Source organism: Micromesistius poutassou (assembly GCF_964030765.1).
Source record: "Micromesistius poutassou genome assembly, chromosome: 2".
In the NCBI taxonomy this organism is placed as follows: Eukaryota; Metazoa; Chordata; class Actinopteri; order Gadiformes; family Gadidae; genus Micromesistius; species Micromesistius poutassou.
In genome coordinates this window covers 213,465-229,162 of record NC_140272.1, presented here as the reverse complement: position 1 = coordinate 229,162, position 15,698 = coordinate 213,465, and the positions used below count along the sequence as shown (strand labels likewise).

At 53.5% G+C, this 15,698-nt stretch overlaps 2 protein-coding genes across 5 annotated transcripts; both read left to right on the top strand.

Moving 5' to 3' along the window:
- Positions 1-1,946: 1,946 nt before the first annotated feature.
- On the top strand, positions 1,947-8,945 carry uroc1 (urocanate hydratase 1). Of its 3 annotated transcripts, XM_084463983.1 has the most exons (19): positions 1,947-2,326; positions 2,821-2,951; positions 3,183-3,276; positions 3,407-3,466; positions 3,567-3,695; positions 3,962-4,023; positions 4,215-4,281; positions 4,619-4,762; positions 4,983-5,071; positions 5,205-5,267; positions 5,964-6,143; positions 6,238-6,335; positions 6,634-6,712; positions 6,847-7,036; positions 7,130-7,228; positions 7,350-7,449; positions 7,622-7,703; positions 8,120-8,219; positions 8,336-8,945. In XM_084463983.1, exons 1-19 carry the CDS (start codon positions 2,201-2,203, stop codon positions 8,483-8,485), a joined length of 2,043 nt encoding a protein of 680 aa, XP_084320109.1. In that variant the 5' UTR covers positions 1,947-2,200; the 3' UTR covers positions 8,486-8,945. The 3 variants fall into 3 exon arrangements, with proteins under 3 accessions (XP_084320109.1, XP_084320110.1, XP_084320111.1); XM_084463984.1 differs by lacking the exon at positions 1,947-2,326 and having other exon boundaries at positions 2,837-2,951; positions 3,162-3,276; XM_084463985.1 differs by lacking the exon at positions 1,947-2,326 and having other exon boundaries at positions 2,838-2,951; positions 3,223-3,276.
- A 180-nt stretch (positions 8,946-9,125) lies between these two features.
- LOC311338677 (MAP kinase-activated protein kinase 2-like) lies at positions 9,126-15,201 on the top strand. 2 transcript variants are annotated; one of them, XM_084463986.1, is made up of 10 exons: positions 9,126-9,679; positions 10,904-11,043; positions 11,538-11,602; positions 11,981-12,060; positions 12,878-13,004; positions 13,393-13,468; positions 13,783-13,907; positions 14,092-14,177; positions 14,266-14,346; positions 14,518-15,201. In XM_084463986.1, the coding sequence occupies exons 1-10, from the start codon at positions 9,443-9,445 to the stop codon at positions 14,701-14,703; spliced, it is 1,203 nt and encodes a 400-aa protein (XP_084320112.1). In that variant the 5' UTR covers positions 9,126-9,442; the 3' UTR covers positions 14,704-15,201. The 2 variants fall into 2 exon arrangements, with proteins under 2 accessions (XP_084320112.1, XP_084320113.1); XM_084463987.1 differs by having other exon boundaries at positions 14,269-14,346; positions 14,518-14,729.
- Positions 15,202-15,698: the final 497 nt, after the last annotated feature.

Below are 15,698 nucleotides of genomic sequence, written 5' to 3'. Positions count from 1 at the left end.
TTATTAGGGATGGCCATTGAATATGCAGGATAAATGCACCTTGCTAAGGATTCCATTTTGGTTAAATATGTCCTTCCAAAAACTGTTAGGTCTCTTTGTAACCACATATTGAGCCTGGATTTACATTCAAGAATCTTGTCTTGTATATTTAAGGTTTCACTGTTATTTGCGTCTTTGGTTATATGGATTCCAAGATATTTCACAGAAGATTTGATAGGGATATTATAAGCCTCTATGAGGTTGCAATCATGTATGGCCATTAATACACATTTATAGCGATTAAGTGTTAAACCTGATGCTTTAGAAAACACATAAATTAACTTGAAGACTTTAGGGATTCGTTCTAAACTTTTTAAGAAGACGGTGGTGTCATCGGCCAGTTGGCTCATAATGATCTGTTCATCGAAAACATTCAGCTTGACAACATCAGAGTTTAGAATAAGAACGGCCAACATTTCTTCTGCCTAAACAAAGAGGAACGGGGAGACGTTGCGTCCTTGTTGAAGCCCTCTATTGACGGTGAAGCGAGGGGGGGGGGGGTGCTCCTGAACTAGTGCTGCCGTTGTAAAATGATTCTGTTATGTTACAGAATCGAGGTCCAGATCCGTACATATGCACGACTTTAAACAGGAGCTGATGTTGTGACGTATCAAACGCCTTGTAGGAGTCAGGGGATAAAATGACCCCTTTGTCCTCTAGCAGATCCCCCGGGCAAGATGCCCCAGTCCCGACGTGGGGGCATGACTGAAGCATTCATTTTGCAATATCGTGCCCGTATAAAAGTTGCCATCGAGTATACGTTAACCCAAGTGATAAACATTTAATATAAATAGTTGTATCCATCTTTATTTTTTGAAACTTTTGTTTAAACTGCCTTTTGATCAGGAATGATCAAGAGTACCCAAGAGGTCCGTTCAGACGATGACGTCGTCACGCAGCCTCAGCCAAAGTGACGTAGACGAGTGCGTGGGCTACGTGGTAGTTGAAATGTTAACCTGACTAATGGTACCCATTAAAACCGATTTAAAGTGTTACAAACATGGCATGTCTTCAAACAGAGAGATACATCCCAACACTTTCCCTTAACGTAGGTAGTAAACCCTCTGATGCATTAGGTTCCGTACCTAATTCATCATCTCAGACCTCAGAGATCATCCAGATCACCATCACGCACTGGACTGCCTCACAAGGCTGTCTGGTGTTGATATTTCATGAGAGGCATCTAAGATTTCCAATTCTGCTCTAAACACAAATAAAGGTCACAGAACCTTCTTCAGTCCTGAAGGCGGATCTAGTTTGGTCTCAGGTGAAACTTATTGATGTGCAGCTCTTGCAAATATGAATCGGATTGAAATATGTCCATCATGCTCGTCTTCTACCTCCCGGCGGTGAGGGGGATCCTGGGCCAAGACGGCCAACGGCCCGGTTGTCTGGTCTAAAGAGGCCTTCTCCCGCTCCACTGGTCTGGTCTAAAGAGGCCTTCTCCCACTCCACTGGTTTGGTCTAAAGAGGCCTTCTCCCGCTCCACTGGTTTGGTCTAAAGAGGCCTTCTCCCGCTCCACTGGTTTGGTCTAAAGAGGCCTTCTCCCGCTCCACTGGTTTGGTCTAAAGAGGCCTTCTCCCACTCCACTGGTTTGGTCTAAAGAGGCCTTCTCCCGCTCCACTGGTTTCTTAACGCTGATGGGCTTTACACACGTCAATGTTTTGTTTTGGTTATGTAAACCTGGAACAAGTGACCCGATCAAAGGTCTAGAAAGGGGAATGGTCCGTCAATGTTTACATGTGCAGCTTTAAGCTCAGATATGGATGGGTTTGAGTACACAAGGAATCCATAATGACTGCTACGCCTTACCAAATCAGGACTACAAAGGGGAATGGTCGGTCAATGTTTACATGTGCAGCGTTAAGCTCAGAGGGGCGGTGACGGTTTGAGTACACATGGAATCCATAATGACTAGGACAGCTGCGCCTTAACCAATCAGGGGCTGCACCAAAGAATATACTTGGTGAATCCCTAATTACCAGAGTGTCCTTCTACGGCTCGTCCTTAGTGAAGGAAGAGGGCGAGGGTCAGCAGCCAATCAGCACGGCCCCTCCGGCCCGCCCATTCCAAAGCCCCTCCCCAGTCAGGTAAAACCAGGACCACCCTCCTTCTGGAGGACAGTGAAGCTGAAGCAGACTGCGGTAGGACTCGATCAGGATGTCGACTCTAGAGGAGATCTGCAGCGGTCTGCTTGTGGAGCCGTTACCGGTGAACCGGGGTAGAGACCCCCGCACCCCCCACGCCCCGACCCGGACACCCCACCTCACGGCAGCAGAGGAGCGGGTAAGGTCTTCAACGGTGGAGGGGTAAGCGTACATGTAGTGTGTAGTGTACTGTAGAGGACAAATACACGGTCACAAGGGAGTATGAAGTACAGAAGCTGAGCGATGAAAGGGGAATTGAGCTGGATACAGATTACAGGGCCTCTTATGGGAGGTCAATCATTCATCAGTCATATAAGCGTGTCGGATATCATGTCCCTGTTGTTTAAATTCACAACGACAAGATCACAGATGCCATGTGTTATCCAACCCCCAAAGTAATGGGTGACTCTGTCTGGAATGTTTGTCCAAACTCAGAGCAAAGGTCGAAGTCAATAATTAAGAGAGATAAGTGAAGGGGCTCCTTTTGGACGCTACTGCTTTCCCCTGACCTGTCCATCTCTCTGTCTGTCTCACCTGTCCATCTCTCTGTCTGTCTCACCTGTCCATCTCTCTGTCTGTCTCACCTGTCCATCTCTCTGTCTGTCTCACCTGTCCATCTCTCTGTCTCCCAAGCTGGCCCTGACGAACGCCCTCCGGTACTTCCCCCCCCGCCACCACACTACGCTGGCACCAGAGTTTGCTCAAGAGCTGCAGCAGCACGGTCACATCTACATGTACCGCTTCTGCCCCTCCATGCGCATCAAGTGAGCAATGAAACCTCCATCTGTTATAATAAAAGTCCTCCCAACACATGTATTAGTGAGGGTGGTACAGTCCGTATTAATGTTGGTACAGTCTGTATAATGTGTACTGTATCCAGAGGGGGGTGTAAACAGTGGTACAGTCTGTATTAATGTTGGTACAGTCTGTATAATGTGTACTGTATCCAGAGGGGGGTGTAAACAGTGGTACAGTCTGTATTAATGTCGGTCCAGAGCCTACCCCATACATCAGTACCCCTGTCGGACCCCCCAGGCGGCCGCCATCATGCTGATGATCATGAACAACCTGGACCCCGCCGTGGCTCAGGTCAGCCAACCAGAGCCTCTACCTGTTAAAGACCCTCCACTCAGAACCGGGTTATTACAAGATGCTGAGCTAGTTGAAATGTTACACATTGCAACCTTAATTAACGACCATGTTATGTTTTGCCGTTCAGTTTCCGCAGGAGCTGGTGACCTACGGTGGCAATGGACAGGTGTTCAGTAACTGGGCCCAGGTGAGCACTGGGGCCTCCAGCAGGGTGTGGTGCAGCGGCAAACATGAGTCCATAAGCTGAGTGTGTGTTTGTGTGTGTGTGTGTGTGTGTGTGTGTGTAGTTCCGTCTGGTGATGCACTACCTCAGTGTGATGACGGAGGAGCAGACCCTGGTGCTCTACAGCGGTCATCCCATGGGGCTGTTCCCCAGCCTGCCCTCCTCCCCCCGGGCCATCATCACCAACGGCATGGTACAGCCCCCCCCCCCAGGGCCCTCTGGTCTGGGTTCAGGGCCCCTGGTCTGGGTTCAGGGCCTCTGTTCTTGGTTCAGGGCCCTCTGTTCTTGGTTCAGGGCCCCTGGTCTGGGTTCAGGGCCCTCTGGTCTGGGTTCAGGGCCTCTGGTCTGGGTTCAGGGCCCCTGGTCTGGGTTCAGGGCCTCTGGTCTGGGTTCAGGGCCTCTGGTCTGGGTTCAGGGCCTTCTTTACTCATCAGGATGTTTGTGTTCTGCTCCACACAGGTCATCCCTAACTACTCATCCAGAGAGCAGTATGAGAAGATGTTTGCCCTCGGTGTGTCCATGTAGGTGTTCTGTTTCCTACCTTCTTATCTTGGTGGGCTGACGAGGCGGGTTAGGGTTAGTGTTACCTCTCTCTCCTTCTCCTGCGGTGTGTTCTAGGTTAGGGTTAGGTTAGGGTTAGGTTAGGGTTAGGGTTAGGGTTAGGGTTAGGGTTAGTGTTACCTCTCTCTCCTTCTCCTGCGGTGTGTTCTAGGTATGGCCAGATGACGGCGGGGAGCTACTGCTACATCGGGCCCCAGGGCATCGTCCACGGCACCATGGTGGGTCCAGACACACTGATGAATGGGCTAGACCCCAAACGTTTACCCCTTGGTTATGTGGCCTGTAGTTGGCTTTTAAAACACACTTTTAGAACATCTCAGCCCTTGTGTGCGATCTCCCCTTTCTTCACTCCAGTATTACGTTTTTTGGAGACTATACGCACCGGGCGACACCTGCTAGACTCAAGGCGCAGACGCCACACTTCCTCTTGGGGTCCAGACACACAGCACATGGTGCAGCTCTAAGGCCTCTGGTCCGACCCAGCAGGAGGTCTCTCTCCCTCGCTGACTCCCCCCCTGGTGTTGACCCCCCCCCCCCCGGTGTGCCCCCCCCCAGCTGACCCTGCTGAACGCGGGCCGCCGGTACCTGGGCTCCGGGGACCTGAGGGGGCGTGTCCTGGTCACCTCTGGCCTGGGGGGCATGAGCGGAGCGCAGGCCAAGGCCGCCGTCATCGCCGGCTGCATCGGGGTCGTGGCCGAGGTCAGTGTGTGTGTGTGTGTGTGTGTGTGTGTGTGTGTGTGTGTGTGTGTGTGTGTGTGTGTGTGTGTGTGTGTGTGTGTCTCCACTGGTCTGGTAGTGAGTGACTGGTTGACTAGTCAGTGAGTAACTGGTTGACTGGCGATCTGGTAGTGAGTGACTCTGGTTGACTGTAGGTCTGGTTAGTGACTGGTTGACCCCCCCCCCCCCCCCCCCCCCCCAGGTGGACGAGGCCCCCATCAGGAAGAGGCATGAGCAGGGCTGGCTGATGGAGATGAGCAGCAGCCTGGACCACTGCATCCAGCGCATCAGGTGACCACGCCCACCTCTCCCCACGCTGACCACGCCCACCTCTCCTCGCGCTGATCACTGCTCTACCCTATTGGACGGTCATCTCTGTGCTTTATGATTGGATCACTGACTGATCATGTCATGTTATTTACAGAGAGGCGAGGGCAGCCAAGCTACCCCTCAGCCTGGGTTACCATGGAAACATCGTAGACCTATGGTGAGTGAAAGGTGAAAAAAACCTTAAACCGCTGCTGCCTCCTTTCCATTGAGCCTCTGAACCTAAGGGGGCTCCCCTCTGTGGACCCTAACCCTCTGTGGAGCTCCCCTCTTCCCTTTAACCTCTCTGGGGCTCCCCTCTGACCCTAACCCTCTGGGGGGCTCCCCTCTGACCCTAACCCTCTGGGGGGCTCCCCTCTGACCCTAACCCTCTGGGGGCTCCCCTCTGACCCTAACCCTCTCTGTGGAGCGCCCCTCTGACCCTAACCCTCTCTGTGGGGCTCCCCTCTGACCCTAACCCTCTCTGTGGGGCTCCCCTCTGACCCTAACCCTCTCTGTGGGGCGCCCCTCTGACCCTAACCCTCTCTGGGGGGCTCCCCTCTGACCCTCCCCTCTGACCCTAACCCTCTCTGACCCTCCCCTCTGACCCTAACCCTCTCTGTGGAGCGCCCCTCTGACCCTAACCCTCTCTGGGGGCGCCCCTCTGACCCTAACCCTCTCTGTGGGGCTCCCCTCTGACCCTAACCCTCTGGGGGCTCCCCTCTGACCCTCCCCTCTGACCCTAACCCTCTCTGGGGGCTCCCCTCTGACCCTAACCCTCTCTGGGGGCGCCCCTCTGACCCTAACCCTCTCTGTGGGGCTCCCCTCTGACCCTAACCCTCTGGGGGCTCCCCTCTGACCCTCCCCTCTGCTGCAGGGAGAGGCTGGTGGTGGAGTACCAGCGGACCGGGGAGCTGCTGGTGGACCTGGGCTCGGACCAGACCTCCCTCCACAACCCCTTCAGCGGGGGCTACTACCCCGTGCAGCTCAGCTTCCGCCAGGCCAACCAGCTCATGGCCTCCAGCCCGGGCCAGTTCAGAGCCACCGTGGAGGAGAGGTCAGAACCACCCAGGAGAGGCTGAGGGTGTTTAGAGAGGAGTGAAACCTGTCTGACCTACTCTGTCCGTTCTCCCTCCTGTCTGTCTGTCCAGCCTGAAGAGACACGTGGCGGCAATCGACACGCTGGCGGAGGCCGGCATGTTCTTCTGGGACTATGGGAACGCCTTCCTGCTGGAGGCCCAGAGAGCTGGTGAGAGCAGAACAGACACACACTGCTACACACTGATATAATAGTTAAACACAGTTAAACACTCTGTTATAACACACACACACACACATACACACACACACACACACACACACACATGGAGCTACACACTCTGTTATAACACACACACACAGCTACACACTGTTATAACACACACACACACACACACACACACACACAGCTACACACTCTGTTATAACACACACACACACACACACACACAGAGCTACACACTGTTCTAACCCACAGTAACAGTTAGTCCTCTGGTTTCTGGTGTCAGGGGCCAACGTAGAGAAGCAGGGGGGGAGTGGAGGCGCTACGGAGTTCCGCTATCCGTCCTACGTCCAGCATATCATGGGGTGAGTGATGAGAGGAGCGGTGGGTTCAATACAGTGCAGAACTACCGGGCTGCTAGAGAGCTATTCTGACAGACAGACAGACAGACCCCGACCAGCCACCGCCTGCATGAAGATCTCCGCCCACTCTCCATCAGGGACATCTTCTCGCTGGGCTTCGGTCCTTTCCGCTGGGTGTGTACCTCGTGTGACCCCAAAGACCTGGAGGTCACGGACCAGATTGCGGCCGCGGTCCTGGAGGATATCGCAGTGGGCGTGAGCGAGCGCGTGAGGCAGCAGTACCACGACAACATCCGCTGGATCAGGGAGGCCGGGAAACACCAGATGGTAGGGCCTGAGGTCAGATGGTTTGGTCGCCTAGGAGACCACAGCTACTCACATGAATGAGGCCTCAACTGGTTCACTGTCCTCTGTACCAAGGTGGTGGGGTCCATGGCTAGGATCCTGTACTCAGACCAGAAGGGCCGAGTCTGCATCGCACTCGCTATCAACAAGGCCATCGCCGATGGAAGGGTTTCAGTAAGAGGCACACAGTACTCACTTCCTGTTCCTGTTCCCTTTGACCTTTGGCCTCTTCAGCGAGGGTTCACGGGAGCCTGTAGTTGGGCTGTTCTGAGCTGTGCTGTACTGTCCTCCTCAGGCTCCTGTGGTCCTCAGCAGGGACCACCATGACGTCAGTGGGACCGACAGCCCGTTCAGAGAGACCTCCAATGTGTACGACGGCTCGGCCTTCTGTGCAGGTGTGTTGGTTCTCCTCCGGTCTGATTGATTGGGAAGTGGAGCGACTGAGCCCCTCAGGGAGGATCCCCTCATTGGCTCTGAGCAGATCATCTTCTCCATCTGTCCTGTCCTTGTTCTTCTGTGGTGATTGTAGTAACAGGGTCTCTTTCCTGGTGCTCCTCCACCCCTCAGACATGGCGGTCCAGAACTTTGTGGGGGATGCCTTCAGGGGGGCCACCTGGGTGTCTCTGCACAACGGCGGCGGCGTAGGCTGGTAAGGTCATCCTGCAGCGACACCAAACACACCTGGGTTCTGCATCAGGGTTCAGGGTTAAGGGTTCAGAGGTGATGACCTGAGGGTTCTGGGTTTTGTTCCCTCCAGGGGGGAGGTGATGACCTGAGGGTTCTGGGTTTTGTTCCCTCCAGGGGGGAGGTGATGACCTGAGGGTTCTGGGTTTTGTTCCCTCCAGAGGGGAGGTGATGAGCTTAGGGTTCTGGGTTTTGTTCCCTCCAGGGGGGAGGTGATGACCTGAGGGTTCTGGGTTTTGTTCCCTCCAGGGGGGAGGTGATGACCTGAGGGTTCTGGGTTTTGTTCCCTCCAGAGGGGAGGTGATGACCTGAGGGTTCTGGGTTTTGTTCCCTCCAGAGGGGAGGTGATGACCTGAGGGTTCTGGGTTTTGTTCCCTCCAGGGGGGAGGTGATGAACGGAGGCTTTGGTCTGGTTCTGGACGGGTCGGAGGAAGCGGCGAAGCGAGCCAGTCTGATGCTCAACTGGGACGTCTCCAACGGGGTAAGGCTGTAGTCCCTCTCTGTACAGAGAGGGACTACAGGGGGAACTGGGGGCCCATCCCTCCTGGAGAAGGTCCGCAGGGTCTGACGGCTCCTCCTCCTGGGTGTGTTTGACAGGTGGCCCGGCGCTGCTGGTCGGGGAACTCCAACGCTTATGAGACCATGGAGCGCAGCATGGAGGCCCAGACGCAGCTCCGCGTCACCATGCCCTACGCCGTGGAGGACCAGAAGGTCCTGGACCGGGCCCTGGACCAGGCCCTGCACTAGGCTTTGGACTAGGCCCTGGACTAGTCTAGGCCCTGGACCAGGCCCTGGACTAGTCTAGGCCCTGGACCAGGCCCTGGACCAGGCCCTGGACCAGGCCCTGGATTAGGCCCTGGACCAGGCCCTGGATTAGGCCCTGGACTAGTCTAGGCCCTGCACCAGGCCCTGCACCAGGCCCTGGACCAGGGCCTGGACCAGGCCCTGGACCAGGCCCTGGACCAGGCCCTGCAGGGCCAGACCGAGGCTGCAGTCACCCGGAGCCCCAGCAGCTGTTGAACAGAACACGAGTCATTATAGAGAGAAGGCGTCCATTCATGAAGTATCAGAGTTTACTGAAGCCGTCCTTTGAGAAGATATTTCTTTGCCTTTCTTTGATCAGTACATGTATAATAAGTACAATTATTAATACAATTTCTGTGTTACAAAAAAAATTGCATTAGAAATAAACAATAATAAACACTTATGTCATCATGGGACCTTTGAAGTTAAAACCGTGTGAAGACCAACATGCTTTGTCATTTTTGTGATGGTGTCTAAACATATGAATAGATACAGCAATTCAAAACATGGAAGCGGATTTTTTTTTTTAAAATCTTTATCTTTAACATAAAGTGGTATACACACATAGTATTCTTTAATATGATCAGATGCGCCATCTCGTTAATCCGTCGTGTGTCTTTAAGAGGATTCAGATGATCAGCAGGAAGCAGCGGGGATGGACCCACACCCTGCAGGGAGAGGACCGAGTCACGGCTTCAGTTCGGTCTCCCGTTATCTTCTACTGTTATCAGATCCGTTCATATCAACGCGTCTTCGTGTGCATCTGCTGTGAAAGCTTCTTAGCTGTTTCAAATATATTTCACCACGGAAAGAAACGGGCTCCTCCGGGACTCGAACTGAAGAGGATGACGCGGAGGGGAGGACCACCGGCCGGGAGCCAGTGAGGGTCTTCAGGTCAACATGCAGAACCACACCGAGGACCAGCAGAGTCCTGACCCTCAGGGGACCACCCGGAGCGGGTTCTTCTCCGGTCCAGGGAACCCGGTGGTCCCGACAGAAGCTCCTGTCCCGCTGGAGTTCAGGAGGACCTCGGTGACCCAGGACTACACGCTCACGGCCCGGGTCCTGGGCTTCGGCATCAACGGCAAAGTGCTGCAGTGCTTCTGCAAGAAGACCCGTCAGAAGTGTGCCCTCAAGGTGAGCTCGAGTCTGGGTCGTACGTACGGAGACACCGGAACAAGAAGAGTAAAAAAAGAGCAAGTCATCGATCAGGCCCGTTCATCACTGGTCATGGTCAGCCACTGGTCCTGGTCCAGGTCCATCCGGTACTGGTCCATCACTGGTCCTGGCCAGTCACTGGTCCAGGAGGCTTCTGATTGGTCCCGCTGCTTCATTCTGAAGGCTAACAGTTCCTAATGGTGTACATCTGTTCAGATTCCTCCACTGGAATGATTGTTTAGCTCAAAATATATAATAAAAAAGTTTTACTGATGATGAAGATGAGGAAAGAGGACAGGATGAGGACAGGAGACCAGTATGACCTCGTAGCTCATCTGGTTCACTGGTAAATAATGTAGACAAGAGGTCGTCGATGACGTCAGTGGTGGCCATGGAGCCTTTAGAGACTAAACACAGGAAGTCAGACTCTGGGTTGTGTTTGGCCTTGTGGTTAGGGCTAGGGTTAGGCTAACCAATAGGGATGCTGAGTCAGGATTAAGGTTACTGTTAGGTTATTGTTAGGCGGGTTGGGGTAACCAGTGGGGATGTTGAGTCCAAACTGGCTCCACCATCTCGGATCTCCTCATAACCACGCAAAAGATTTATACTTCTCAATACGTTCAACCCGCTGCCAGGGCCAGCTACTGTTTGCTAAAAGTCTCGAGAAATAATTTTATTTGCCCAATTCTCTCTATAAAACCAAACAGTTGCACTTCCGCTACTCTATGATCCATTAGAAAGTCTGAGTGACGCACATGTTCTCTAGACTGAGCACTCTCATTTAACGGTCTGATAACGCACTTCCACTTAGTGGGCGAAGGAACCACGGGGGGAGTAGTGGTTAGGGACCAAGGAATGAAGGGCAGGAGAGGCTAGTGGTTAGGGACCAAGGAAACAAGAGAGGAGAGTCTAGTGGTTAGGGACCAAGGAACCAAGGGCTGGAGAGTCAACTGGTTAGGGACCAAGGAAACCAGGGAGGAGAGGCTAGTGGTTAGGGACCAAGGAAACAAGAGAGGAGAGTCTAGTGGTTAGGGACCAAGGAACCAAGGGCTGGAGAGTCTACTGGTTTGGGACCAAGGAAACCAGGGAGGAGAGGCTAGTGGTTAGGGACTAAAGAACAAGGACACAAGACCAGGAGAGTCTAGTGGTTAGGGACCAAGGAACCAGGGATCTAAAGCCTCTCTGGACGGGGTTCCTCCCCAGATCCTGTACGACACTCCGAAGGCCCGGCGCGAGATGGAGCTGCACTGCCGGGCTCTGGCCGGGCCGCACATCGTCCGGGTCCTCAGCCTCTATGAGAACCTGCACCAGGGCAGGAGGTGCCTGCTCATGGTGATGGAGTGGTGAGGAACATCTCTGCTCGCTTTAGCTCTTCCATTAAGGAGGTCTCCCCCCTCTTATGTGTTAAAGGGTCTCTATTTGCATTGTCTTGTGTTCAGTTTTTTAAGGACTGATTGATTTCAATCCCTTAGTTTGAGTGTTTGGTGGAGAACAACGTCCTGATTGGCTGTCAGAGGGTTAGTGGGTGTTCTCCAGGCCTAGCTTAACGTCCTGATTGGCTGTCAGAGGGTCAGTGGGTGTTCTCCAGGCCTAGCTTAACGTCCTGATTGGCTGTCAGAGTGTTAGTGGGTGTTCTCCAGGTCTAGCTTAACGTCCTGATTGGCTGTCATAGCGGGTTAGCTTAATGTAACCAGACTTCTGAAATGAAAGACAGAACATCTATGGCCTGATCAGAAAGTAACAAAACTAATTACCAACTGTCTCAAAATGAATATTCATCAGCAAGCAATTCATCATGTCATATATGTTATCTATATTTGATGTCTCCTGTCCCCAGCATGGAGGGCGGAGAGCTGTTCAGTCGTATCCAACAGCGAGGTGACCAGGCCTTCACAGAGAGAGGTGAGGTCCACAGAACTAACCTCCATGTTGAAGGATGGAGGGGCAGGCCGAGTGAGGAGGAGGTGATGGAGGGGCGGGGCAGAGTGAGGAGGAGGTGATGGAGGGGCGGGGCAGAGTGAGGAGGAGGTGATGGAGGGGCAGGCCGAGTGACGAGGAGGTGATGGAGGGGCAGGCCGAGTGACAAGGAGGTGATGGAGGGGCGGGGCAGAGTGAGGAGGAGGTGATGGAGGGGCGGAGCAGAGTGAGGAGGAAGTTATGGAGGTGATGGAGAAGGGGCGGGGCAGAGTGAGAAGGAGGTGATGGAGGAGGTGATGGGGGTTTCTGTCCCCTGTAACCGGGCGGTCCTGTCTTCTGTAACCGGGGGGTTTGTGTCCACAGAGGCTTCTGACATCATGCGGGACATCGGCTCGGCCATCCAGTTCCTGCACTGCATGGACGTGGCCCACCGAGATGTGAAGGTAGATGATCCTCACGATGAGCTTCATAATCATTACATGGTCTACCTCCTCTCTCTCTAGCCTGAGAACCTGCTGTAGTAACATGTAGTGATAACATGTAGTGATAACATGATCCTCCTCTATAACTGTAATAACATATAGTACATGTAGTGATAACATGGTCCTCCTCGTGACAGTAGTAACCATCAGGTGTCTCTCTACCCCTCTCTCTCTCTAGCCAGAGAACCTGCTGTATTAACATGTAGTGATAACATGGTCCTCCTCCTCGTTCCAGTGTAGTAACCTTCACGTGTCTCTCTACCCCTCTCTCTCTCTAGCCTGAGAACCTGCTGTATTAACATGTAGTGATAACATGGTCCTCCTCCTCGTTCCAGTGTAGTAACCTTCTCGTGTCTCTCTACCCCTCTCTCTCTCTAGCCAGAGAACCTGCTGTATTAACATGTAGTGATAACATGGTCCTCCTCCTCGTTCCAGTGTAGTAACCTTCACGTGTCTCTCTACCCCTCTCTCTCTCTAGCCTGAGAACCTGCTGTATTAACATGTAGTGATAACATGGTCCTCCTCCTCGTTCCAGTGTAGTAACCTTCACGTGTCTCTCTACCCCTCTCTCTCTCTAGCCAGAGAACCTGCTGTATTAACATGTAGTGATAACATGGTCCTCCTCCTCGTTCCAGTGTAGTAACCTTCACGTGTCTCTCTACCCCTCTCTCTCTCTAGCCTGAGAACCTGCTGTATTAACATGTAGTGATAACATGGTCCTCCTCCTCGTTCCAGTGTAGTAACCTTCACGTGTCTCTCTACCCCTCTCTCTCTCTAGCCAGAGAACCTGCTGTACTCCACTAAGGAGAGCAATGCCGTCCTCAAGCTCACCGACTTTGGCTTCGCTAAGGAGACCACCATCCACAACTCCCTGCAGACCCCCTGCTACACGCCCTACTACGTCGGTAAGGTCTCTACATTCAGAGGGTCTTTCTCCACCAGGCCGTGTGTAGGTGGTGTCTCCATCCTCACCGCTCTGTGTGTCGTCTGCGTGCGGCTGCGGTGCAGTGGTGTTTACGTTGGGTTGTGTTTGTCTGTCAGTAACCTGATGCTCTGTCCTCGTTGTGTCTGTCCGTCTGTCCTCCTGTCCTCATGGTGACGTTTTGTCTGTATGTCTGTCCTGTCCTCATGGTGACGTTGTGTCTTTCTGTCCTCATGGTGACGGTGCGTCTGTCTGTCCTCATGGTGACGGTGCGTCTGTCTGTCCTCATGGTGACGGTGCGTCTGTCTGTCCTCATGGTGACGGTGCGTCTGTCTGTCCTCATGGTGACGGTGCGGCTGTCTGTCCGTCAGCCCCCGAGGTGCTCGGTCCGGAGAAGTATGACAAGTCATGTGACATGTGGTCTCTTGGTGTCATCATGTACATCCTGTGAGTATCGCTGTGTGGTGTGCGTGAGGTGTGTGTGCGTGAGGTGTGCGTGCGTGAGGTGTGCGTGCGTGAGGTGTGCGTGCGTGAGGTGTGCGTGCGTGAGGTGTGTGTGCGTGAGGTGTGTGTGCGTGAGGTGTGCGTGCGTGAGGTGTGCGTGCGTGAGGTGTGCGTGCGTGAGGTGTGCGTGCGTGAGGTGTGCGTGCGTGAGGTGTGCGTGCGTGAGGTGTGTGTGCGTGAGGTGTGTGTGCGTGAGGTGTGTGTGCGTGCCTGCTTGCGTGTCCAACCGCCGCGTCCTGATTGTTCCTTCTCGGCAGGCTGTGTGGGTTCCCCCCCTTCTACTCCAACACGGGGGCGGCCATCTCCCCCGGCATGAAGCAGAGGATCCGGATGGGTCAGTACGAGTTCCCCACCCCGGAGTGGGAGGATGTTTCGGACCAAGGTGAGGGATAGAAACTCTGTTACTCAGGATCCTCTGCTGGCTCACCTGCTGTCCTGGTATCTCCAGGTCTGCTGTGCGGGCCAACGTGTGACTCTGTCCTCTGCTCTCTCCGGCCTGCTCCCTCCTGGTTCTGGTTCTGGTTCTGGTTCTGGTCCTGGTTCTGGTCCTGGTTCTGGTTGTGCAGCCAAACAGCTCATCGTCCAGTTACTGAAGACGGATCCTAATGAGAGGATGACCATCGGACAGTTTATGAACCACCCCTGGATCAGTGTGAGTGTACCTTTAAGAACACACCCTCTGTCATGAACCTGTTGGTGTCCAGCGCGTGACTTTGTGTTTCCTTGGTTCCGTACGGCAGCAGTCCATGGAGGTCCCGCCCACCCTGCTCCACACCTCCAGGGTCCTGACGGAGGAGAGAGAGCTATGGGACGACGTGAAGGTGAGGCTGAACACTGCGATAAAACACATACACCACAGGAGCCACCAGAGGGCGGCAGAGCACACAATACACCAATACACCGTGCCCTGGTTCATAAGAGGAGCCACCGGGGGGCGGCAGAGCGCCCGGTTCAAGCATCATAACAACAGAAACCTGTGTTCTCACGGACAGGAGGAGATGACCAGCGCTCTGGCCACCATGCGCGTGGACTACGACCAGGTGAAGATCAAAGACCTGGACACCTCCAACAACCCGCTGCTCATCAAGAGACGCAAGAGGCCGGCGCCCGAGGCAGCAGAGAGTGGGGAGGACGAGCAGAGCAGCGTGGGAGGAGTAGGGGCAGTCTGGGCGGAGTAGGGGTGGTCTGAGTGGAGTAGGAGCGGTCTGGGGGTGGAGCAGGAGCGGTCTGGGCGGAGTAGGGGTGGTCTGAGTGGAGTAGGAGCGGTCTGGGGGTGGAGCAGGAGCGGTCTGGGCGGAGTAGGGGTGGTCTGGGTGGAGGACGAGCAGCACGGGCTGAGAGGCTGACCGGCCCGGAGGCTGAGAGGCTGAGAGGCTGACCTGCCTGGAGGCTGAGAGGCTGAGAGGCTAAGAGGCTGAGAGGCTGAGAGGCTAAGAGGCTGAGAGGCTGAGAGGCTGAGAGGCTAAGAGGCTAAGAGGCTGAGAGGCTAAGAGGCTGAGAGGCTGACCTGCCTGGAGGCTGAGAGGCTGAGAGGCTAAGAGGCTGAGAGGCTGAGAGGCTGACTGAAACATTCGTAGCTTTTGTGTTTTTTTCAGAATCCAATTTCCTGACTCACGCCTTGTGCCTCTGATGTGTTTTAACCGTTTAAAATGTTCAATAAAATTTGTATGATTGGATTTGTATGATTGTTTGAAAGGCAACGTATTACTGAATGGGGCACAAACACAAAGTAGATCAACACTTAGACAACACTTAGACACAGCCATAACCTGAATGAGTTGAATTATGATGTCAAGGTGCTGCATGATGGTATAATACACATGCACAGGGGATGCTACATATGTGTACATACGTGTCCTGCACAGTATTATTACATTTGTCTTCTAAATATGAAACGATTGAAATAGAGAGGCAGTAGAGTGTTTGAGATCCTAGCCGGCTTCTGCTGGGCTACGGAACCACCACTCGGACAAACAGCACGCACAACCACCGCACACCGTTGCACAGCTAAAAACAATATCTTTTAGCTGTATCATAAAATGTGTAATTGTAATTGTATTATATACATTTATTTTCTAGGATAAATTATACTATTGAGTATTAGCATTGCGACCCTGCATCAAGGGATACAAAGACCAAGTATCCTAAATATTGATTTGTTATTGTTTTAATA